Genomic DNA, 24280 nt, shown 5'->3' with positions numbered 1-24280 from the left:
TGAGATGCAAGACAATCTAACAATGGACCAATCCTTACACAAGTCGATAAGCATGCCATGCTTAGGGTGGCCTCAACCCCCTATCCCACGAAGTAGCCACATTCATCCTTAAAATGGGATTAAATTGTTAAAAGATCTCCCACGTTCCATGACTCGTCCTAGCCCCATATTCACTGCTTATCAAGGCCAAATTCAATTGGGTATCTTTGTGCGAAAGTCATGTGGTTCAAGCTCCAAGTTGCGTGATAGAAGAATATATCTTGTGGTTGGCCTAGTGCTTGACGATTCTATTTCCACTCACCATCTCATTGAAAGAATTGATCCACCCTTACCACAAAACATCCCTCCTTTGACATCCAAAACCACCTATGTGGTTTTAGTTCTAGTTGTCGTAATCCACCAAACATTTCAACTGCATGTCAACACCACCATCGTCCAAACTTTAGACATTGTTACGTTTCCTCCTCATCCTCAACAATACATCTATGGTCAACAAGTATAATGCCAAACAAGACATCATCACCTTGCCCACCTTCCCAACCTCCCACTGGTTCATGACCTTCTCCATCAACTTGTTTCCAGTACATTGCCTTGATTCACCTACCGATCCACCACAACCTCAATCCTCACTGCACTACTCCCACCACCTCAACTATCATATCCACCACCGTTCCATTTCTAATCGTTGCACTCCGCCCCAATCACTCCATTGTACCTCCATGCTCTTACAATCTTCCCAAGTATATGCTTAAAACTTTATGTCACCCTTGACATCTACATTGACAAGTTCCTCTAAGTGATTGACCAAGAGGATCTCTATCAACCTTGTCTTAAACGCACTTACACCAAACCAACATTGTTGGGCCCATGACTCACAAATTTTCCATGATCAAACACAAGGAGATAATCCTTAACCTCAGTTGATAGCTAGTCAATCAACTTGCATAGGTCGCACTCTAGATGAATGATGAGTGGGCTGAATGGGAGAAGACCATGATCAAAATGCTCGAGAAGCAAGAAGACAAGCTTAAACTATGTAAAGTTGGACTAGCCTCAAAAGGCTAGCTCATTCGCCTCTGAGGCCAAAAAGCTTCACACTCTCGACCCTCCCCACATTACCTCCACCCACACTCCCGATGAAAACCACCTTTGCTATTTTCACAAAAATAGGCCAATAACAATAATACCGATGCGGTCATTGTAATTGCTTAGACCAAAACCCTCGCCAAAGAAGGAATTCACCGATTGAGTATACGAGATAGATATAGACCCATGTCATTGAGAGCCGACACTGAAATAATGAACATGAATAACTCAACAAGGCCGCAAAGATACACACCTATTTTGTTGCACACAAACACAAAAATAATGAGGATGAACAACTCGACACAATACATGCCACCTCTATGACAACAAAGAAGACAACGGAATACCATCAATGAGATCATTGCTCAATGGACTGAAAATTATAGGATTTTCATGAGTCCCTTTGTGTTACTAACCAAAAGAAGAGCCAAAGACCTTGCCTACAAGAAAGCGGTAATTGATGTACATGTTCCCCTTGTAGAAGCATAGATTGATGCCATTAATTAATGGCTACGAGTGGTTAGTGTGGGCTCTGCAAATTCCTCCCAAAATCAAAACATTATGATGGTAATGTGTCCACTATGCACTTCCAGTTTGCGAATGGATGCATTGGGAAGAGGGAATCAAAACTTGCTCTTTTTTTGGTTTCATTTGGAATCAATGCAACATGCCTTATGAAACTGTATGGTTGCATGTTCTGTTTGGAATATGTTGCGCCTCATTGATGTTGCGTATGGACCTAATGTGATTACATGGGGAAATGTCTTTTGGATGGATGTAAATGTGGATAAGCATAATTATGAAAGGGAAAATATACTATTTACCTTTCAAACTAGGGGAGACAAGTTAAGGACATACCATATTCAAGCTCAAATCAGTTGCATGTGGATGCCACAATATGGGCTACGATATCATCAATGGTTTTGTGGAATATTTGGATAGATCGATGCAAAAATGTGTTTAAGCAAATAAAGCAAAATCCTGTTCATTATGTGAAGGAAGTTTAGTCGATGCTTATTTTAATTTTAAAAGGTCAATATGACTCCTTCAATGGTAATGAAGATACCATTTTTCTAAAACAACAATGCTTTAAAGGCAAGTGGAAGGATTTGTTCGTCTTCGTTGAGAGAAATGACAAAATAGTTTGGGAATATGTACCCCCTCGATGGTTGTTTCCTCCATAGGTGGAGTTTGGTTTCAATTATGACATAGTGGGGGATATACCTTTTATCTGTTATATTAACCTCCACTAGATTGTATCATTTTATGCTTTGTATACTCTTAATGTATTGATAATGGAAACTATGGTGTAGTTTTGTTTAAAAAGAAGAAGAAGAAGAAGACTGTCTTCCCTTAAATGGACAACCACCTCACTTCTCTTGTACAACATGCAACTAATGCCAATCAAAGTGCCACCATCATCCAATCCAAATTTGATGCCACCACCACTTCATGATGACGAATTGAAGCACAATTGATTGTCACTACATAATGCATCATGGCACTCAAATAACAATGTGATTTGCAAATTCAAGTGGAAGACAATGTCCAAAACAACACGTTTTAAACATTGCTCCATTGGGCACGAGACATATCGAAGTCTAAGGACGAAGCCATCAATGATGCGGTGAAATGGCATACACCAAGATACACAAAATAACACACACACACACTTGCCATACCAATCTTATATGAGGATGAACTCGTAACCTTTATTATACATACCAACACTTTAACTAATATGTTATGGCATTACATACAATAGTATGAAAAATCACCATGTCACATAACTAATGCTTAATACCAAATGGTGTAATTTCATAAATGTCAAGAGACGATCATGGATGATGTGGCAAACATGCACAAGTCCAACCATTAGTCATCGATGAACCAATTGCATAATCTTGTAATTTTGTTATTCTTCTTAGTAAATTATGATCTCTTTCTATTTCTCTTTCTTGTTGATTGCTTCTATCATTCTATATTGTTATTGGGAACGACCTTTACATTGCCATATTATGTGTTTCATGCCACGAGCTTTTTTTATTTTCAGAAAAATTATTCTTCGTTAGTAGAAATTATGCATACATGACGAAATGATTAGGTTGAAAACATTACAATGGCTCTAACCATGATGACCTATGAAAACCACAAAGAAGGGTAGTGAAAGACGAAAAAGAATGGAATGAGACATCGTATATGTAGTGAACATGGAACGTAGTGGGCCATAATGGTTAGTCCACACCACTTGCTTTTATGTCGTCATCCATTCGAACGTGAACATGTCCTCCAGCTCCATAATGATACTAGTTATCCTTCTTTACCTTTAACCTATTTCGTGCCACAAGCTTGACCTCATGTTGTCCATGACAAAGACAAGGCCATTTCAATAACTTGACAACAATGGGCAGTCACATAGGCACAAAGCTCCTTAAGGTGTTGTACTACTTTAGATGACCCAACAAAGATCTAGTTGCATCAAGCTTCTAATGAAAATTCTAGCAAAACACACAATTGATGGGAGGGAGTTGTGTTTGTGAAATAAGTGTTATTATACCACTCAGCTACCCTAATGGTGCAAGACCAAATGTTATTGCTTAACATAAAATTTGTGACATCGAACGCGTCTCTACCGATACGAATTTGACCCTAAAAGTAACGAGGATGGCATTATAAACTGGACTCTCGATATATGTATGGAGCTATACATAACTCGTTCTTATTAGCTGACATAAGTGACTTTTCGTCAACTAATTTATCACCCTACCATCCAATATACAACCTTCGAACCTTGATATTGCTTTGGCCGGCCTACGGGGTAACCTACCCATCCATGATGCACAACAACATTACAAAGAACCTAATGAACTCCTTAAAGACACGATCGATTACAGTTGGCAACAATAACATAGCACCAAGACACCATTTATCCGTGCACCGAATTAACGAATCATACTACGAGAAATGGGATCAAATTTACAATCCCAATACAAAGGCAATGCTCGTCCAAACCCTAAACTCTAAACCCTAAACCCTAAACCCTAAACTCTTCATTATTAACGCCTCTTCTTCTTCTTTTTCTTCTTCTTCTTCTTCTTCTTCTTTTGGATATCTGACCAAAAGACAAAGTTTCGTTTGAAAAAGCGGGAAAAAATAAAATGAAGAAGCGCAGAGAAGACAGGGATTCATTTTTTTGTTCATCAAATTTGCTCGGCTTTCCCGCCTTCCCGCTAATCCCTTTTTCTTCGCCATCGCCATAGCTACCTATAATTTTCACACCAAAACGCACACAGGCGCAGCAGACAGTCTTCTCTTCTTCTTCTTCTTCTTCTTCTTCTTCCTCAATTCTGCCTTGTTTCTCTGCTTCGATTCCTTGATTCTCTTATTCGATCCGACCTGCAGCAATTGAATCGAATCACGGATTATTTCGCCTTCTCCTTCTTCTGCTTGTTCAATCCTCTCCTGTTGGCCTGTTTTCTGTTCTGACCTGCACCTAAGAAGCGACCGAATTCCTTCTTCCTCTAACTCTGCATTGCTTTCTCGGTAATATCCGGCCTGCACCGAAGAAGGGGATAAGACATATTTCTTCTTCTAAAAATTCACTATCTCGTTGTGCCAACCGATCTTCAGAAAAAAGAAAGAATGAGTGCTGTAAGCGTTACCAACGTTACTGTATTCGACAATCCTGCGCCTTTTCTTAACCCTTTCCAATTCGAGATTTCATACGAATGCCATTTCCCTCTGGCAGAAGGTAGGATCTCCTCAGTAAAATGTCCTTTTACAACCAGCTGCTTGGTTTTATGAAATTGCCGTAGAAGTGGACGGATTTAAGCTGCTTCAGTTAATATATTGTGACGTCATAATCCTGTGGTTAAAACGAAATAATTAAAATTTTATCAGCTCATCCGCAATCTTCTTCAACACATATGCGCTGGAAATGATTAAGTTATCAGCTAATCTGTATGCTTTCTTTGATTAATCCTCACAAATCTGTGAAGAAAATGGAATGATTTGAGTTTCAGTTCTCCCAAAATATACCTCTCTATTCGATCATTGTTTGGAAATCAAAGCTGGAAAATTAAGGATTTAAGTTTTCACTTTTTTTTTTGGAATGCAGATCTTGAGTGGAAGCTTGTATACATCGGATCTGCGGAAGATGAGAAATATGATCAAGTTCTGGAAAGTGTTCTGGTTGGGCCCGTGAATACGGGAAGTTACAGATTCGTCTTTCAGGTGTGCAAGCTTCTTTGTTCTATTTATCTGAGTGGAGGGAGATCCGAGCGTATACAGAGACATTTGTTCAGGAATCTACTGTGTTCATGCATCAAAAATAGGAGACGAGAAAATATTACAGGTCTATACAAATTTAGGATAAGAAAAATAAGGAGGAAAGATGAGAGAAATTGCAGGAATGTTTATACATACTATAGGGAGTCATTTGGCGTTCTGAAGTATGTTCTAGAAACTGGGGGTAATAAGACACTGTTTCCTGCTATGCAGTATAAAGATAGGAAGCTATAAGGAAATGTCACAAATTTACAGGAACTTACACCATAACAAGAAACGGTAGGAAACAATGGGAAAATGCAATGAATTTGTGAGAAAGTTTGCATAACAAAGTGAATGATGATGGGGCACTACATGATCGAATGACCTTTAGAGAAAAATATCACGTATCTACATTGGATCTGATTAATGGAACAGGGTCTTCCGTTATCATTATATGAATTTGAATGTCTATGAAATCCTAAGTTCATTTTCTATGTTGGTATGTTGAGCAGGCCGATCCACCCGATGCATCAAAAATACCTGATGATGATATTCTCGGTGTAACAGTGATGCTATTGACATGCTCTTACAAAGGTCAAGAGTTTGTGAGGATAGGCTACTATGTGAACAATGACTACATTGATGAGAAGCTAAGAGAGGAGCCTCCTATGGGAAAGGTCTCTCTCATGGAGGTTCAACGTAGTATATTGGCCGATAAGCCTCGAGTCACTAAGTTTCCCATTGCAACATTCCATAAAGAAAATCACCAAAACGATGTGAAGAACGGTTCAGTTGATGATATGATAATACAATTGCATCAAGAAGAAAGCAAAGGAAAAGAAACAGAAGAAAAAAGGGAAGAAAAGGAAGAAGAGGATGAAAGAAAAGCCTATGAAAATGAGGATTCTGTTACATTAGAGTCTCTGCCTTTGAAGAGGGCTAAAAAGGAGGATTCTCTTATAGAAGAATCCCCGCTTTTGAAGAATGCTGCTGCTTTGCATTATCGTGGTGGTCCAGAAGAAGCTCATGGTTTAGAAGAACCTTGTTTGATCTCATCTACGTCTTCATAAGATATCTACTGTAACCCGCATTCAAATTGTGGGCTGAATCATTACTTGTGCTATGGCAGGAGATGAATTAACTGTGTGCCATCACCACTGCAAATGGCATGCTAGGAAATACTCACACATTGCATCATGTCAAGATGAAGAGGCCAAAGAAGAAAATTTCTCTCGATCGGGACTCTCTACATTTGAGAATTATGGAATTTTGCTTCACAGCATGGTGGCATAGAAGTCTTTGAAATCATCCATGTGTATAGCATTCAAAATCTGTGTGTTGATTGGCTTATTGTGCCTATGTCAAGCTTTGCAGGCAGGAAATGAGTTGACATCATACCAAATGGAAGCTTAACTGACAAATGAGTTGACCATCAGCTGTGCTATCTCTTCCGATTTTCCCACACTTATTTGACTGGTTTACTTGTTCTCCTTACACCCAATTCTCTGTTTTTAGTAGGGTGGGCACACATGACAGAAATGGTTGGGGTTCCTTCCAGTACATGAATGAGAAAGAGAGATGTATCGCATTGATATTGTAATATATGTGATCTAAAATGCATCCAAGTAGTCATCCTTAACTTATAAATGTATGCACTTTATGGGTAGTAATTGTAGTAACTTGTACTATTTATGCAGATGGAGTCACATTTGTGTATGCTTGCACATACCTATGCATATTTTTAGGGCATATAAAGAAACTCATGTCATAAATTGGAGGAACATTGCTCATTGAATACAATTGGGGTTTGCCATATCGTATAGTGATAAGCGGAAGTCTCTTAATTAAGGAAGGTGAGCAGCCACACTTCAGATGGTGAAAAAGTATGAAAGTATATGGCCATATTTGTATGAACAACTGGAGCAAAGAGTGGTGTGATGGTTGAAGGTGACTAGTGCATTCAATAGAAACTTGCCCCCCAAGAATGGGTCCATGCCTTATTGAAGTATGGTCGGCAAAAGGTGTTGAACTTATTACATTCATTGCCAAATAACATGAAAAACAAAGCCATCTTCGCTTTTCAAAGAAAAGTTCAGAAATGAAGTGTGCTCAAATGAATTCTCCACTAAATGTTTTGAACAAGTCCTAATGGAACGGCATGGAAGCAAAAAGACATTGACTTTAGTCTTCACGGAAAAAGACATCAAAAGTATAGAAGTCAAATGGGCAGGGATATGAACCAACTAACTATATGGAAATCCAATGGTCTTGGAAGGTGAATTCTTAATGAACCATTTACCCACAAAGAAAACCAATGGGCATGGAAGGTGAATCAAAGTGATTGATTCACGAGGAAATTTGATGCATTTGGAAGGTGAAGACAAATGAATACAATAATCCATAAGGAAATTCAATGGGCATGGAAGGTGAATATGAGCAACCTCTATTCAAGAAACCTAATATGCATTTTTATCGCATTTCATGTGGAACTTGTAAAGTCATTTACACAACCAACGCACCACATCTTTTTCCTTATTGGTAATTTCTATTAAAGTAATTTGGGGGTTGAAATAAAACCTTTCTTTGCTTTAGTTTACCATATTTTGACTCCATGATACACCATTCTATCTTGGTCCTTTCTATCATATCCATACAATTGTTGTGTATAATAATAAAATGCGTTCCATATATCTTAACTTATCTAAGAAAATCTCATTGCTTATTTGTTCATGTACCTTTCAATATTTGCCACGACTTCTGATTTGATACATGTAATGGATGCCAAATCATTGTATCCATTTAAAATGATTGGGCAAAGCCTCATCAATTTGACTTTGCTTTTGAATCATGCTTATATTATTGAATATAAATAAACAAGACATAATGGGAAAAGCACATTGCGAAGCACTACCTCCTCTTATGTGCGAGCACACAAGGGTGAAGGAACAAAGCACAATAGAGAGAAGACAAGAAGGCCTTAGTTCAATGCCACATATTGAAGGGGTCATCTAACCAAATACATTGGTTTTCCAAGCCAAGGACTTAGTATCAATAAAATATGGCGTATTGCTAGGGGTAGCTTCAGAAAAGAGAAGGAAAAAGCTAAGAAGACCTATACCAATCATGTGACTATCATAAAGAGAGATCACAGTAGCATAGGAAGTGAAAGATTTCTACGCAGATTTCATAAATCTATTCAAAAATTGACTTATGAGAACTTGATGCTTTAAACTTTCATTCATGCACAACACATCAATACTCGAAAATTTAAATAGTCCACTTACATAACGTCCTTATGAATTAGTGGAAATTTACGTTCATCTTTGAATTATAAGATGGAATCCATATGACATATTAGAATTTAGGACATGAGTGTAAGGAAATGAGAAATGCCACATCAAAATAAGGAATCACAAAGACCATTTCTTTATTGATGCTATTTGCTTCCTTGTTAGGAATGGGCATTCACTACCATCACCCATCATGGCAAGAGTACCACATCAATGATTGTACAAGTTTACCATATAAAAGTTTAAGGGCCTAAATTTTAGCTCATGCTCGTCCTATTGAAAAGGATTAATTATTGCCGCACAAGTAGTTGACCAAGTGGTTATGATACAATAGTAACAAAAATATGAATGGTCTAGAGGCAATTTTGTTTTCTATTCGACATGATTATCTAGGATAATGTGTACAACTTGCACAAATGTATGAATTTTGTACCCAACATGCTTATATTGGAGAAATGTTGCCAATCTTGTCTTTCGGGTCATCAATGAGCGTAACGCTAAGTATTTTCTCGAGGATGACAATCCTTGACCTAAACATGGTCTAATGTCACTCCGCCACACAGTCTTCTAGAACTATGTGGGGGCACATAATCAAGCATCGGGAACCAAGAACCATACGAAGGTGTTGTGATCTAACATCTATTAGAATGATGATGCTACATGGGCCTGATGGCGTTGCTCAAGAACAATGTGGACACGACCTAGACATGAGCAACACAGACCGAGGCATGGTCCATGCGAGAGCAATGTGTGTGTGTTATAACAGCCCACGACCCCTCTCCTGAGGGTGAGAGGCCTACCTCTTGTTGCCTTAAGGTCTTGAAGCAATTATATCGGGGCACCAACAAGAGATTTATGGTCGGTGGACACAGGACAGGACAGGTGAGATGAGAGCATATGAAGAGTAGATTAGACTCTAGAGTAAGGAAGGGGGTAGCAGTTTCTGTATATATTTTGAGAAGGGCAAAAGAGGAAGGGGGAGAGGAGGGGTATCAACATAGAAATATCATCATGTATAGCATAATTTCTTGAAAGGAAGGAGGAGAGAAGGGTATTATTACAATTTACTATTAGCATAGAATATATATGTATGTATGTATCTATATATCATGTATGTATGTATGTATGTATGTATATGTATGTCGTGGTGTCTAACTACTACCAAATATTAAAGAGGGCAAGTGAGGGAATCGCGGAGAGGGACGGTGCAGGTCGCTAGATGAGGGCGCGTGCAATCTGCACCGTCCAATGTGGCTGTAGAAAAGGCGCGAAAAAGCGCGCCAATTAAAGAGGGAGCCCGTCTCACAGAAAAAGGAACCCGTCTCATTATACTGTATACATATGTATGTATACTGTATATGTATGTATGTATGTATATACTGTATACATATATGTATACATATGTATATGTAGCATATTTCTTGTCTGTGATTCCCATGACCACAAGGAATATACCCCCATTCCCTTCCCTTCCTTACCATCCATCTCCCAAATCATGGAATAATAATGTGCAGAAGAGGAAGAGAGAGTCAGTCCACTTGGCATAACAGACAAAGACACAGAGACACACACACACATACACACACACACACACACAAGAGGCCCTTTGCTCTGCAATCCCCTGCATATAAGGTATGTGTGTGTGTTTGTTTGAAATCTATCTCTATCTTTCTGCTTCCCACATCACTTGAGTCGTTAGTTAGTTGGAAATTGTCACCATCCTACCAATCTTAATCCTAACCCTAACCCTAACCCTAACCCTAACCCTTGCCCTAACCCTTGCCCTAACTCCAACCCCAACCTTAACCCTAACCCTTAATGCTTTAATGCCAATACCTATTTCGAATGTGATTAATGTCCTTCCTTCATTGGCCAAGAAGTTGTGGCTGCGCACCTTTTCTATCAATGCTAGCCCTAACCCGCTGATCCCGATCGCATCATGTTTGTAAAGGTATGATTAATGTGCTATTTTCCACCAAAACAAAAAGTCTTTTTCTTCTTCGGCTTCCTCTTTCCTGAGAAGCTTTAGCTTGTGATCATACCTCTAATCCTTACCCTAACTCAAATCCAAATCCCAATCCCAATACCAACGCCAAGGCTAACCTAACCTTAGCCCTAATCCTAAGCCTAACTCTAAGCTAAGCCTACTCCTGTTTCAAAACCCTAGCACCTTGACATCGCCCCTATTCAAGAGGGAAGGGGGTCATTGTGAACTATGAAACCTTGGATCCATATGACTATTAATACGCCATGATGTGCTGTGCATCTTGCACAACACCACCCTCAATGGTTGATCTTGGGCATATGGCAAACTTCCATGGATCCTCCATTTACTTCCAAAATTAATGTCTTGCTTCGACTTTGGTCACTCTAGACATGAACCCGATAACTTCTGATTTGTTGGCTCATGTAGAGCCTCGAATGCAACGTACTCACCATAAAAATCATGTTTTCAGTGAAACATTTGGGCATATTGACCCAGCCTTATCAGTCAAGCCATCGAAAGATACCCAAGTTGCACCCAAAATAGGTGAAACTATACCGTCCCTCTTTGGGCAGGGTCTCTCTCCTAGACCTGGAGTTTTTAGCACGAGGTCATGCTTTAAGTTCTTGTGTAGCTTTGGTGGTAGAATCATGATTAGACCCGGAGATGGTATGCTTCGTTACTGTGGAGGAGAAACACGAATTATTGCACTAGATCGGAACCTCAGTTACAGGGAGTTTATTTTGAAAATGGCTGAAATATATTCTACATATACCATTCTTAAGTATCAGTTGCCAGGAGAGGATTTGGACGCTCTTGTATCTGTCTCATCTGATGAGGACTTGCAAAATTTGATCGATGAATATGATAAGCTTGAATCCAATCATAGTATGACACGGCTAAGGTTATTCTTGTTTGATGATCCATCACAATGTGAGATTGTCAATTGTTGTATCACCCTCGGAGCTGTTGAAGATTGCAGCCCAGAAGTGCAGTTTTACGTAGATACAATAAATGGTATCCAAGAAAGAATGTTTGATATGCATCTTGAAGAAGGTATGGACGTTATATCACCTCACCATATTCATGAAAAGAGAACAACAAAGTATGGGCCTTTTTATTCTGCAAATCCATTTGCGAGGGCAGTATCTTCAGCCCCATCATCCCCATTGATTTCTTTGAGGCAAGCATATCATAATCCATGGGGTATTGTGGACACTCCTTTTCAAGCCTCAAAGGAATGGACAAATGCTGTTTCACCTGAAGCAACCCGAGATATTTTTGTGGATACTTCTAGCACCTTAAAGGGTCATCAAAATCAAGTATTTGTAAAAAGTCCTAAGCTACATCAAGCTAGGGATTTTTCAAGTTGGGAGGTTAATTTGAACGCAGATGATCCTGAAATGCGTATGACACAGCAATGTGAATATCATCATGGATCAAGCATTGTTACAGATACGTGGAATGATGTCAAGCATTCATGCAGTAGAATACCCCCTCAATGTCAGCCTAAAAATCACCAATTTAGTCAAGTTTCTGATCAGCTATATAGAGGAGAGGCCATGCAGTATCGTCATCTGGAGATGTATAAACAGGGGCCCATATTTCATCCACCAGATCATGAAGCTGCACTATTTCACTGCCATGAATGTTATGCTCCATTGAAATGGACCCCTGATCTTGATCATCAGATATCGTCATTTCAATGTCCGTCTCCATACTTGAATGTTCATGACTCACATATACAGAGTGTAACAAGTTTCTACGTGGATCCATCCTCATCTCAAGATGTTTGTACAACATGCAACCGTCATCACGAATCTTCGCAGGTACATCGAAGAATCAATGGGTCCACGACAGAATATAAACACAACAGAATCTTATCTCATTTTGGGAATCAAGCTATCAGGAGCAATGGAGGATTATCATTTTCTTCTAGGCTACATGATGGTGTTGATCATCTGTTAGATGATAGTTCATGGCAACAACAGTCAAATAGTGTGAAAGGTTTGGAAGTAGATGAACATGATCGTAAAGTGACACATTTCATTGAGAAGAAGAATGTGCAGTATCATCTAAGTGAGTGTTCAGCAAAAGAACATTGTAATTTCCCTGACTTTCATGGAAAACAAATCTTGGAACAAAAGAAACATATTCATACAGATTGTGAAGGACATTTTGAAGAGCTTACTGATCAACACCAGAATGTGGAAGTGGAAGTTCGAAACTCTTGCAAGACAAGAAAATCTTCTCATCCTTTGCAGGATCATCAAAGAGATGTAGAGTCTGTACAAAAGGCCAGGAATATTATATCAAATTCCAGAAACTCAAGGGTTCCTGGTACCAATCAAGGAGATCCCTTGGATCATCTGATTCTGGAAAGAGTCACATTTACGTTGGATGATTTACCTAATGTTGGACATGGAATTTCTAGTTTTGGTTCAGATTCAACATCTTTGAGCTCTATCGATCATGCTGTCACTATGTCTGGGACTACTTTTCAAACCCAAGACTTGTTTGATCCTATCGCTTCTGCCAGTAAGGATCGACTGAAAAGGAATGCTGATCATGTTGTTTACCACAAGGAAAATGTGTCTCATTTGCCTGAAAAAATCAATACACCTAAAAATGATTATTTTTGGTTAAGCATGCAGACAGATGAGGATAGTGAGGATGAAGAAATTGATGTCCGCTTGTCTTATTCTACAACTTTTAGGCCCATTAATCTGTTTGAAGACATAGATGAAAAGAGAGCTGAGTGTTTGCCTGTTTCTTCCTCAGCATATAAGGTGTCCGAAATTGGTCGTGGTTGCAGCTCATTAGATGCTAATTCCTCAGGCCGTTTCTATAAAGAAGGCTTCTCGGATTCCATTAAAGGTCAGCACATGATATCACTGTCATGGCCGAGTGGATCGCTCGGTTGGACTAATCGAAATGAATCTTCGATTACTTTTGCATCACCGGTGTTTGATCGGAGTCCAACAAGTAGCATAAACTCTAGGAATTCGTTACTTCAAAATAGTGAAGAAAGTGTTTTTCTGGATAGTGCAAATTGGATCAAGGAAGATATGTCCTTGGGAGAGGAACTCGCAAATGAGAAAGTTTCATCTGTCTTGGAGTTTTCGAATGAAAGGGCAGATGGAAAGATTGCAGAAGGGGAAGAAGATGCTATTGAAAGGCATTGCAACATGATTTTTGAAAAGGGCATAGGATCTGCTTCAAAGGAACCAACCTCACCTCTACATTCATCTAGAGAATGGAATAAGGAAGCAGGAGCAAATGCAAATATATGGGAGAAGTCCATTAGACACGATCAAGTTTCAGGTGGACTATCTTCTGAGGTACGAATTAGTGGAGTTTGTTTTTTGAACTCCGATTTTTATAATTCAATGTAGACTGTTTGTATGTTAGATTCACAACTTTTGTTGTATGCGGTAGCATTTTAGGTCTTAATTTGTGTAGATCATCTGCACCTTATCTTCTTTATAATCTCCAGAGTCTAGATGTCATTCTTTTGCTATTAAATTTAGAATCAATCCCCATATTGTGGGGGAGAAGTACATATGCTTACCGTACATTTAATATCCGTAAAGTCTTTCTTTCATTCTTTCTTCTCACTTTGATTATGCATGCACCCTAGTAGGATGAGCCCTTTTTTGGAAGCTGTCACAATGTGAGTTTCATGGTGAGAGAATTCTACCCACTTGGCAAAGGAAGGGTTAATAAGGGCTCTGTTAGCCTCATACACATGAAGAAAAAGCAACCATTAATGACGATAATATATAACAGGATATTGAGCTCTGTGCTCGTGTAATGAAATTTCTAATGGATGAGACACAGTGAGAAGAGATCTAATGTATTATATTGTGTGCATTGCGTATAATCATCTTTGAACTTTAGGATAGCTTCAATTAAAACTGGAGAGTAAGATTCAAGCTTGTGTTCTGGCTTGCTCATGATATTTTTGTTTTACAACATTTTTTTAAATCCAGGTAAAGGAAAGTGAATCTGACAGTTTTTGCTTCCGAGAACTTAAAAAGAAGTCATCAGTTATTGAAGCTGAAGCAGAGGCTACAGCACGTGGTCTACAGGTTTAAAATTTTCATTGAAAATTTTGTAAATGTAAAATCTTGGAAGCTACAAAGTCTTATCGATTTCCCATTAAATATTGTATAGATTATAAGAAATGTTGATATTGAGGAATTGAGGGAGCTGGGATCAGGGACATATGGAACAGTTTTTTATGGCAAATGGAGAGGCTCGGATGTTGCAATAAAGCGCATCAAATCCAGCTGTTTCATTGGGTGTCGCCCCTCAGTGCAGGAGCGCTTGGTAGATTATTTTTCAAACTAAGTTAATGGTCGATCTTTTAACAACCAGAAAAACTAAGAGAAGTAAGATATCCAACAACTATTGTTTTCTTGTGTTTCAAGTAGATTTCAGACTTCTGGAGTGAAGCTGGCACATTAAGCCAACTTCATCACCCCAATATTGTCGCATTTTATGGAGTAGTGCCTGATGGACCTGATGGTAACCTTGCAACTGTCACGGAATTCATGGTGAATGGTTCTTTGAAACAGGTTCTGATAAAGAAAGATAGGTATATTCTATTGATATGTTTTAACTGAGATTTGCATCAACATTCTTATTGAAACTCTATTCTTATTGAAACTCTATGGGTTGTATATGATATAGAACTATTGATCGCAAAAAACGTCTCTTAATTGCTATGGATACTGCATTTGGAATGGAGTACTTGCACAGCAAGAATGTTGTCCATTTTGACTTAAAGAGTGAAAATCTTCTTGTGAACATGAGAGACTCAAACCGCCCAGTCTGCAAGGTATAACTCAAATGTTTTTTTTTATAATTCTGATGGCTCCATTGGCATTTTAACAGAAAACACCAAACAACCATGCTTTCTGGATATTTACTGGAATACCCCTAAATGTTCAAACTTAACTAGAATACCCAACGTTGTACAATGTTTTCTTCCAAGGAAGGTTCTGAACTAGTAGTCCATTCACAAGAGAAATGATTCACTCTCTTATGATGCTGTTCCATCTCCACTTTTGTTATGAACATGAATAACTCTGATTGGAATTCTCTAAAATTTCCTGAAAAACAATGATCATGTCTTGATCTAGCTTCCAGAGTACTCTAGGATGTTGCAAGGAAGCTAAGGGCATCATGTCCATGATCATTTATGTCTCTTGAGTGTGGAAAATGTATTGTATTGTAATGTGTTCCAGGTTGGAGATTTCGGACTTTCAAAAGTGAAACATCATACGTTGGTTTCCGGTGGTATCAGAGGAACACTTCCTTGGATGGCTCCGGAATTGTTAAGTGAGAAGCATGCCATGGTAACGGAGAAAGTGAGTCAACAACACACATTCTTAAGAGTAAAAATAGATCGGTATGGCATTTTCCTTTTCTTCATCAAGCATTATTTCTCATAAAAGAAACAAATTGCTGCAGATTGATGTCTACTCCTTTGGGATAGTTATGTGGGAGCTCCTTACAGGAGAGGAACCATATGCAAACATGCACTGTGGTACAATTATAGGTATACAAATATGAAATAGAAGTCTTTGAATTCATGATAATTTGGAAATTCCATTCAAAGCTCCAGGGAGATGAATCCTTTGCATACGTCTTAAAATATGTGAGTGGATGATGCTGGAATTGTATATGATGTTTGTTCTGTTGTGTACTATAATAGGTGGCATTGTGAATAATACATTACGTCCATTGATTCCAAACTGGAGTGACCCCAGTTGGAAACAATTGATGGAAAGGTGTTGGGCAGCTGATCCCGCAGATAGACCGAGCTTTGCAACGATTTCTAGTGAATTAAGATCAATTGCTGCCAAAATGGACATAAAGTGATGTATATACTAAATTTTCTATCATCTGGTGCAGTTAAATCTCTATCGGCACATATTTTGTCTTGTAATTGGTTTTTGTATATACTTTAGTATTACAGAACATTGTTCGAGTGCTGTGTTCGTATATAACAGTACTCGATCTCATGACGTGCTCATTGGGGACATCGACCCTATTTGACAAGCCAGCAAGAGAATGGATCAACCATAAGTTTGTCGAAAAGCCTGACCAACTGTGAAGTTGCCGTATACTTGGTGGACATCTCCTTCTAAAAGTTTGCATGCATGGTCCTCCGCCATAAGGAAGTTCATTTGATGGCTTTACCTCGACAACTATCAATCTAAATAAAATGAGAAGAATGTCAATGGATATAATTGATTGAGATCAAGAAACTCATAATGTGATCATTTTGTGCCGAAAATCAATATGTATGTGTGAATCACTTGAAGAACCTAGAAAGGAGCATTCACACCAAGTAAAACTAATGGAATGAGTTCTCACCTCACATCGAATGAAGAGAGTTATATTCTAAACGAGTGAACTTTACACATTACTAACATGCTTAAACATCTTAGAGCATTGATGAAATTCAATAATCACCATGAAATATGTGCAATGTTGAACAATGCTAGTCAAATGTGAGCAATTTTGACTATAAGACAATGGAAAGATATATTAAAGTTTTCTAAGTTTTTAAAACCTAATCAAGAGATTACATCTCAAAATGATGTCTTATCTTTGGAATAACAAAGTAAAATAAACATAAATGTAAATACAACTGGAGTTAAGATGTGATCTATACATGTATGTCCCTTATTTAACCAACTACATCTATGTCCCTATGCTATGTCCCTCAAGTCGTAGTTCGCCAAACTTCCACCCAATGCAATGACCAATCAACAAGTAAAAGCACCTATATCAAAGAATCAATCTCCCATTATACATACATGTATATACCTCCCTCACATCAAGGCAGCTTGCCACCTACCTTATCTATTTATTTTCCTCCCGCGTACCTCGTTAATGTCATGTCTCTTGTGCATAAATAGGAACCCCAAGCCTTGATTACTAACTTTTTGTGCTTGGTTGTTCTATTCTCTTGTGATTAAACTTAATCCCCTTTGTCTCAAGCACTGGCTCATTGGCCTCCTCCGTGTAGCCCAAGCCCCTAGTCTCCCTAATGTTGCACAATTGTAAAATGAAAAAGCACCATCCCAAGAAGAAAGGCCCTCAAGACCCTCCTTCATCTAGAGAGGACTTCAAAGGCCTAATGCTCGGCTTACAACTAGGCTATTTTTTATAAATCCTCACGCATCCATGTACTAAGCTTTACATCCAAGAATCTTGCTTTGATTACTTAAATCCACCTTTAGAACAGATTCCACAAACACGAACAAATATCAACATTAATAATTTGTATAAAACACAGTATCATGTGACACCATTAGTAGGTCCTTGTGATGCAACAAGAGCTGTCAAAATGATTCAAAATAATATTGTGAACTTAGAAGCCCATATGATGGGCTTCGGCAAATCCACCAAAACATAGTAAAACATGGATACAAACGAAGCAAGCCATTGCAAGAAAGCTGCTTATGATGTCTCCTTGCAATCATGGGCAATAATAAATCAACTCTTAGCGATATGAAATATACAAATTGGATCATGTTTTTGGCACTCGACCAATACATCATCAAGACAGTCGCTATACGATACAAAAGCCAAGTAGCAGTATTCGCAGCTCGGGGCTATAAAACTCTGAAAGATACCGCATCAAATCCAGGAGTGTGAATACAATTTCACAACTCTCCCAAATTGATAAATATGCATATAGTAGGCTCCTTGTACCTTTTCGTATATATTTTTTATCTTTACAGCATTCTCAAACCAACGAGGTTCGTCCATCCTCTCTTAACTGTCCACCATATTGGGTATCTAAAAAACAAATCAATAAATAATTAGAAAGAGAAGCAAAACACAACCAATTACTTGGAGCTTCACAAAAGCAGAAATAAAATTTATGAGATCAGAAGTCCACTAAAAGAAATTCTATATATTATAAGAAGTTTATAATTAAAAGAGCAGTATTCTTGTAATTTCTTGAAGTTTTGGGATGTTTCAGTGGTAAAAATACCCAGAAAAGAGCTATAGGTATTTAGTGTTTTGGTCCTAATAAGAAAAGAATACCAAAGCGCACCACCACCGTCATTCCTACAACTACCTTCTGATGGTGAGCTCCTGATTCTATGAAGTCATTCATTACCCCTTTCCCCACCACTCGCTGTAGTTTCCGGCTTCTAACAACCTCTTGGCTGCAATCATTCTGCCATGCCTTTTCTGCAAATACACAAAAAAGAACAGGGGCATTGCATCAATCTTGTTGTTATTTCAAAACCAATGTATTTTTATTTTCTTTCAAAAGGGAAAAAAAGTACATATTATTTACAGATTCTAAAATTTAAAATAGCAGACAAACTAATTTAAAATTTAAAATTTGTTACTTCATGAAGAAAAAGTACTTATACAATACATATACACCATTTAGGATCTTTGTTTAACCTTGTAATCTGTTTCTTCCATTCCTCTTATTCTCCAGCCCCCGCGGTGCATCATCTACAAGAGCTACCTTGACAGCAGTATTTTGTTTCCTTGGTTTTTTACAGAGTTTAGAGTCCAAAGCTCTATTGGGAGCTTTCACATTGCTTTGTCTAGCAGGATCATGGACATTTGTTAGCGTACTTGCAAGCAATGCTTCTCGTCGTCTAGAGGGCATATGACTTAACAACCGCCTAAAGCTTTGTTCAGGAACACTAGATCCTCCATGAGTAGTTGTATCACATGTCTCTGGATTCCGAATCTTTGAAGACAATCTTTGCTCAACCTACATAGGATGTAGACATTTCTTTTCATGCTTGGAGTTGATACTTGTCTCAATTACAGAATGCAAAGGCTGTATGTAATACAGCACATATATTTTAGCATTGATATGAAATGGAACATTTATATATTGGCATTGATATTAATAACATGGAATCCAATTGTTAGGCTATATGTGGGTTTCTAAATACATACCAATGTGTACCTGAATAGATACATTTGGAACAAGGATTGTGTACTATTATCTATATGCATGTCTTAATGGTGATAAAAAAAAATTTACCCTCCAACTCCACATCAATTTGTATTCATCTACATACATATAATACAGTCCCCTCTATTATATCTCATCAGTGTGACACACATAGTTTGGTTCATAATCACCATACTACTATTGAATCTGATTTGTTTGGCTCTAGTAGCTGCAATTCTCAGATCGACAAGCATCACCAATGTTTCCAGGTAATACCTGCTTTGAGCCACCATCAGGCAGGTTCACCGAACGAGAGTCTTGAGCCTTGGTAATTTCAACTTCATTCACAAGATTCGATGATTCCAACCCATAAAAACAATGATCCAAAGAACCAAGTCCAACAATATCTATCGAAGTTTTGTTATCACTTTCTGATTTTGCTTTCCCCAGAGAATGATCAGCAGCCACATTTTCAGCATTGGTTTCAGGAAGTGGCACTACCTCAGGCTCATGATCCTCAACCGCAGATAATGAGTTTTTCACAATATTGGGGATTCCATGATATGAACCATTAGAACAGGCTTCTTCACTAATAAAAGCAGCAGCTTGAGGTGGGATCAGTAATTGATCTACACCTTCTCGTATGTAAAATAGCATGTAAGCCTCTTGACGAAGAACAGTTGTCTCACTCACTCTAGTTACCTGCAAGCCAAAGATATTGTCATACAAATGCATTGGCTTGGGTTTAACTGATCAGTCCTCCAGTGATGAGATATACAGATGTGTCACAATGGGGCTTAATGTATCAACCTTAAGTGATTAAGTATATACACATGCATCTGATGTTTAGATTTAGCCTATTATCACTTACATGAATAAATGCAAATGTGAATTGGCAAGATATATTCAAAAAATCCTGATGACAATACAAATAAAACTGCATTTTCAGAGATTAACGATCATGAATACACATAAAAATGCATTGCCAGCCACGGTTGAATGATCAATACCCATGTGAACAAGTAGATAAGTTTATTCCCAGGATTCAATGATAAACAGACATGTGAATAAATACATAGATGCATTGCTAGGTTGTACAACACTGTAATTCATCCAAAGAAAGCAGTGTCATACCACACTATCATTCATCCAATGCCAAATGCCCGGAGAAGTCTGGACATAACAGTAGTAATGACCAGATGTTGTACACCATCCTGAATGCACTAGCACTGCATATAACCTATACTTCCAGTCATGCTCCTGCAAATTAATGAGAAATAGCACTTAGCATGATAATAACTAAAAAAAGAATTAAGAAACTATAGCCACTTACCAAGATTGGTACTCCATTGTCTTTTTTATTGAAAGATGTAAGGTCAAGGGATGTTCCATAACTAATGTTTTTCTCTATCTTGGTGGGGAACATTAATGAAGCTGTCTTGAAACGTTTGAGTTGAATCACCAAGACTTGAGGTGACTTATCAAAACTCAATTGTTTTGATCGGTTCGATTCTTCCTTGCATTTTGAGCAAGAAACTTTGCTGTCCTCTTGCAATTCTTCCACTGCCATGAAATTGGAGAGAGCTTCTTCTACAGAGTGGCAGCTCTCAACCTCCAGGCTAAGACCCAGAAAAGCCTCAACTGAATCAGAGCTATGGAAGCATGAATTACATCTTACCTAAGCATGAGAAAAGCCCGTTATCATTAGTTCCTTGGTACGCGGTCAATTGATGCAACATCAAGGTGGATATTAATTCATTGATATTATTTGTTACCTGGCTCCTTAACTGTCCAATGAATATATCAGACACAAAGTTAGTATCCTCAGTCATACATTTTGGGGCTGTGCTGCTGCCATTGGACAGGCTGCATTTCTGCAGAACCTCAATGAGAAAGAAGAAGCATTCATGGGCATCCTGTTGCTCTCCTGGAACAAAAGACTTTGATATCTCTAATAATAGTCAAGGATTACCCAAAAAGAAAGACATTGAAATTTTACTACAATTGAGGATCATCCAGAAAACAACTGACTAAATACTTTCACAATTGAGTAGATCAAAATGGATATGATACTAGATATTCTCATCTATAGGCAGATAAATAGATCTAACTGAGCAATTTCTCTTGAACTTTAATGAAAATGACCAAGTGCTATCCTGCTCTATGGGAAATTAATAACTTCAGCTTGATACCACTAAATACAGTTGAGAATCACCAAACAAAGAAACTAGATATCTTCACAATTGAGTATCACCCGAGAGAGACATTGGTTATTCTGTATTTGACAAAAATATATTATACATTTCTACAGTTGAGAATTGCTCAAAAAAGATGAGTCATCTAAAAGGGAAAAAAGAGGACTAAATGATCCCATTCAGCAGTTGAGGACAAGTACAAATAGATCTCTGAGAGGATACGGGTAAGATTATTCGCAAGGAATGAAGGAGATATAGTCCCCCCCAATGTAGACAAAACAGTCTTGATGTGAGCCTCCATAGCACACATTCCACAAAATCCTCTTCTCTGACCTAAAATCCAATAAAAAACAAAATGAAATCTCCTCGCATAGATCTAGTTCGGGAGAGTTAAAAAGCATAGAAAATTTGTATTCTATAATAATACGTGCGATATCAAAAGCAAGATAAGGGAGTCGATATTATTGAAAGATGAAGCTACTTACAGGATACATTATGCTCATTCCTCAGCATTGTGTTGGCTAGAGGGGCTGTATATGTTAGACATTGAAGAACGGCATTCAAGAAACAAGTGTTGCCCAAGTTTATGAGCCCTGCATACTGTATATATAGGTCAAGAAAGAGAAGATGGATGGATCAATGTTATAGTAAATGTATGCATGCATTGCATATCTTCAGTATTATGATTTTGCAATCCCCAAGAAAACTAGAAAATGAAGTAAAACTTCAGGATCTCAAGTAAAGCAGATAAGACATGAATGTGTTTACCAGCAATCCCTCATGAAATTTCTCATCTGTGATTCTTAACAGGACCAGATAAAACTGATTTTTGTCCTGAGAACCTCCAAATAAAATGAATTCAAAAAATTTCCTGAGACATGAATTCATCATGATCCATACTCAAACCAGGAAAATATATACACATTAAAACTCTACAGCACCCCTCAGATAGAATATTTAAGCAATGCCTTTATTAAAAAAAATGAAAAATATATACATTAATCATTGATACATGTAAAATTCTTCATAATTGGTAATAAAACCAGGTAAAGCATGCAAAAAAAAAATTACATGTTATGAGCCATCATATGCAATGGAAAAAATACCTCAAACAGCATGAACCACCATTACCATTATCATAATGTGATATATGTGTGTGTGTGTGTGTGTGTGTGTGTGTGTGTGAAAGGCAGAAACCCTACCATTCGATAAAAGAAAGAAAATTTCAAACTACACAAAACGTGAAAAATCTTTAAACTTTCTATGAGAATCAATTAGGCTCACCATCACATATACTATGTAAACACCGGAACCAGGACCAAAAGAAGAAATATAAATTTTCCATATGACAATAGGAGACCCAAAGTATGCCATAGAAGATAATAAGAGACTCTGATGAAATTCTGACTCCACAAAAGAAACCTATAACCCCATAAAAATTACATAAAATCCACATATGAAACAACAAAACCTTAAAATACGAGGATATTCCACAAATAAACCCATACAAAAACACTAGGAACCCCTAATAATCCACATAAGAGACCCTGATATTCTATATAAAAGTAACAAAAAATCCTAAACATCCAAATAAGTAAATCTAGTTTTTCAGATAAAAACGCAGATCATTTTATACAAAAAAAAAGATAGCCCTAATATTTCACATGCAATTATCTCAGTTTTCGTAAAAACCGATAACTCTAACATTTCACATAGCAAAACACTTTGAGATTCAAAGGAAGAGAAAAGAAACCTTGTGATCTGATTCGTTCTCTTCGAAAGACTCCTCAAGCTCTCCATTAGAACAAGGGTTGAACTCTGTCCACCCATCTGTAACAGAATCCACGCAGTGTGAAAGATCACCGCCCGAACAAAACCTATTGTTATCACCCCATGGTCTCCATGAAGAAACATATCTATCGGGTGGTGATGAAGAAGAGCAGGGAAAATCGTCCCAGCCCAAATTGGCCTCCTCTTTTGTGTCCATATGATTCTCCATAGAATCCCTGCCTTCTGACGCTTTTAATCTGTTGCTTCTAAGCTTGTAGAGCCTTTACTTTGAAATTAAAACTAAAACCCTAATTTCAAAATTCCAGGATATTCTGCTTTTTGCCAAATGGAGCCCCTAAAAAAACTGAATCTTAATTTCATGCCAAAGAAAGAAAAAGAAAAAAATGAAACCGTAAAAAAAAAAAGGTTTGTTTGAGAGCTCGACGAAATCCTAATTCCTGCCAAAAATATTGCTAGAAAGGCCTAAGTAATGACTACAAACCCAGCTGTGATAACAGAGGAGAAGACTCAAAAAATAAAAATTGTGACACTAAAGCTCTGACCTTTCTTAAGAGGCAAAATGAGAAACCCTAACCAAGAAATAGATCTGAAGCAGGGAGATTGGGGAAACAGAGAGAGAGAGAGAGAGAGAGACAGCAGCAAATGGCGAGAGAGGAAGGATTAAAAATCGCCCAACAAAAAAAAGGATGAAGAAGGTGTTGTAGATAGA

The 24280-nt window shown here is 37.9% G+C and overlaps 4 protein-coding genes across 4 annotated transcripts; 2 read left to right on the top strand and 2 right to left on the bottom strand.

Moving 5' to 3' along the window:
• The first annotated feature begins 4493 nt into the window (after window positions 1-4493).
• On the top strand, window positions 4494-7021 carry LOC147856774 (putative histone chaperone ASF1A). Its single transcript, XM_087328969.1, has 3 exons — window positions 4494-4837; window positions 5204-5319; window positions 5868-7021. The coding sequence occupies exons 1-3, from the start codon at window positions 4729-4731 to the stop codon at window positions 6423-6425; spliced, it is 783 nt and encodes a 260-aa protein (XP_087185095.1). The 5' UTR covers window positions 4494-4728; the 3' UTR covers window positions 6426-7021.
• A 3210-nt stretch (window positions 7022-10231) lies between these two features.
• Window positions 10232-16897, top strand: LOC147856773 (RAF-like serine/threonine-protein kinase 20). The gene is made up of 9 exons (XM_087328361.1): window positions 10232-13970; window positions 14622-14720; window positions 14806-14961; window positions 15066-15229; window positions 15325-15472; window positions 15882-16004; window positions 16108-16195; window positions 16352-16519; window positions 16608-16897. Exons 1-8 carry the CDS (start codon window positions 11022-11024, stop codon window positions 16516-16518), a joined length of 3894 nt encoding a protein of 1297 aa, XP_087184487.1. The 5' UTR covers window positions 10232-11021; the 3' UTR covers window position 16519; window positions 16608-16897.
• Window positions 16898-17976: 1079 nt separating this feature from the next.
• On the bottom strand, window positions 17977-19367 carry LOC147856772 (uncharacterized). The gene is made up of 3 exons (XM_087328910.1): window positions 19075-19367; window positions 18737-18852; window positions 17977-18450 (listed from the first exon to the last, which is right to left on the bottom strand). Exons 1-3 carry the CDS (start codon window positions 19286-19288, stop codon window positions 18427-18429), a joined length of 354 nt encoding a protein of 117 aa, XP_087185036.1. The 5' UTR covers window positions 19289-19367; the 3' UTR covers window positions 17977-18426.
• LOC147856771 (uncharacterized) lies at window positions 19354-23819 on the bottom strand. Its single transcript, XM_087328909.1, has 8 exons — window positions 23534-23819; window positions 22266-22380; window positions 22003-22113; window positions 21361-21536; window positions 20919-21263; window positions 20720-20845; window positions 19862-20287; window positions 19354-19465 (listed from the first exon to the last, which is right to left on the bottom strand). Exons 1-8 carry the CDS (start codon window positions 23777-23779, stop codon window positions 19397-19399), a joined length of 1614 nt encoding a protein of 537 aa, XP_087185035.1. The 5' UTR covers window positions 23780-23819; the 3' UTR covers window positions 19354-19396.
• Window positions 23820-24280: the final 461 nt, after the last annotated feature.

The sequence above is a fragment of the Azolla caroliniana genome, unplaced genomic scaffold, assembly GCF_043228905.1.
Source record: "Azolla caroliniana isolate FFs.n. ecotype wild unplaced genomic scaffold, voAzoCaro1.0.p SCAF_12, whole genome shotgun sequence".
Lineage (NCBI taxonomy): Eukaryota > Viridiplantae > Streptophyta > Polypodiopsida > Salviniales > Salviniaceae > Azolla > Azolla caroliniana.
Note: the sequence above shows the minus strand (reverse complement) of the source record. Positions and strands in the feature narration are given on the sequence as shown.

What these genes read in the sequence shown, in the direction of transcription:
- LOC147856772 (XM_087328910.1), bottom strand. Translation starts at nt 19,288, where the DNA reads ATGCCCTCTAGACGACGAGAAGCATTGCTTGCAAGTACGCTAACAAAT. An exon ending in TGGAAGAAACAGATTACAAG is followed by an intron (nt 18,853 to 19,074) that starts GTTAAACAAAGA and finishes GTGTATTTGCAG; the next exon opens with AAAAGGCATGGCAGAATGAT. An exon ending in CAGGAGCTCACCATCAGAAG is followed by an intron (nt 18,451 to 18,736) that starts GTAGTTGTAGGA and finishes TTTGTTTTTTAG; the next exon opens with ATACCCAATATGGTGGACAG.
- LOC147856773 (XM_087328361.1), top strand. Translation starts at nt 11,022, where the DNA reads ATGAACCCGATAACTTCTGATTTGTTGGCTCATGTAGAGCCTCGAATG. An exon ending in CAGGTGGACTATCTTCTGAG is followed by an intron (nt 13,971 to 14,621) that starts GTACGAATTAGT and finishes TTTTAAATCCAG; the next exon opens with GTAAAGGAAAGTGAATCTGA. An exon ending in CTACAGCACGTGGTCTACAG is followed by an intron (nt 14,721 to 14,805) that starts GTTTAAAATTTT and finishes AATATTGTATAG; the next exon opens with ATTATAAGAAATGTTGATAT.
- LOC147856771 (XM_087328909.1), bottom strand. Translation starts at nt 23,779, where the DNA reads ATGGAGAATCATATGGACACAAAAGAGGAGGCCAATTTGGGCTGGGAC. An exon ending in GAATGAGCATAATGTATCCT is followed by an intron (nt 22,114 to 22,265) that starts GTAAGTAGCTTC and finishes ATTGGATTTTAG; the next exon opens with GTCAGAGAAGAGGATTTTGT. An exon ending in ATTGGATGAATGATAGTGTG is followed by an intron (nt 20,288 to 20,719) that starts GTATGACACTGC and finishes TTTGGCTTGCAG; the next exon opens with GTAACTAGAGTGAGTGAGAC.
- LOC147856774 (XM_087328969.1), top strand. Translation starts at nt 4,729, where the DNA reads ATGAGTGCTGTAAGCGTTACCAACGTTACTGTATTCGACAATCCTGCG. An exon ending in CCATTTCCCTCTGGCAGAAG is followed by an intron (nt 4,838 to 5,203) that starts GTAGGATCTCCT and finishes TTTGGAATGCAG; the next exon opens with ATCTTGAGTGGAAGCTTGTA. An exon ending in GTTACAGATTCGTCTTTCAG is followed by an intron (nt 5,320 to 5,867) that starts GTGTGCAAGCTT and finishes TATGTTGAGCAG; the next exon opens with GCCGATCCACCCGATGCATC.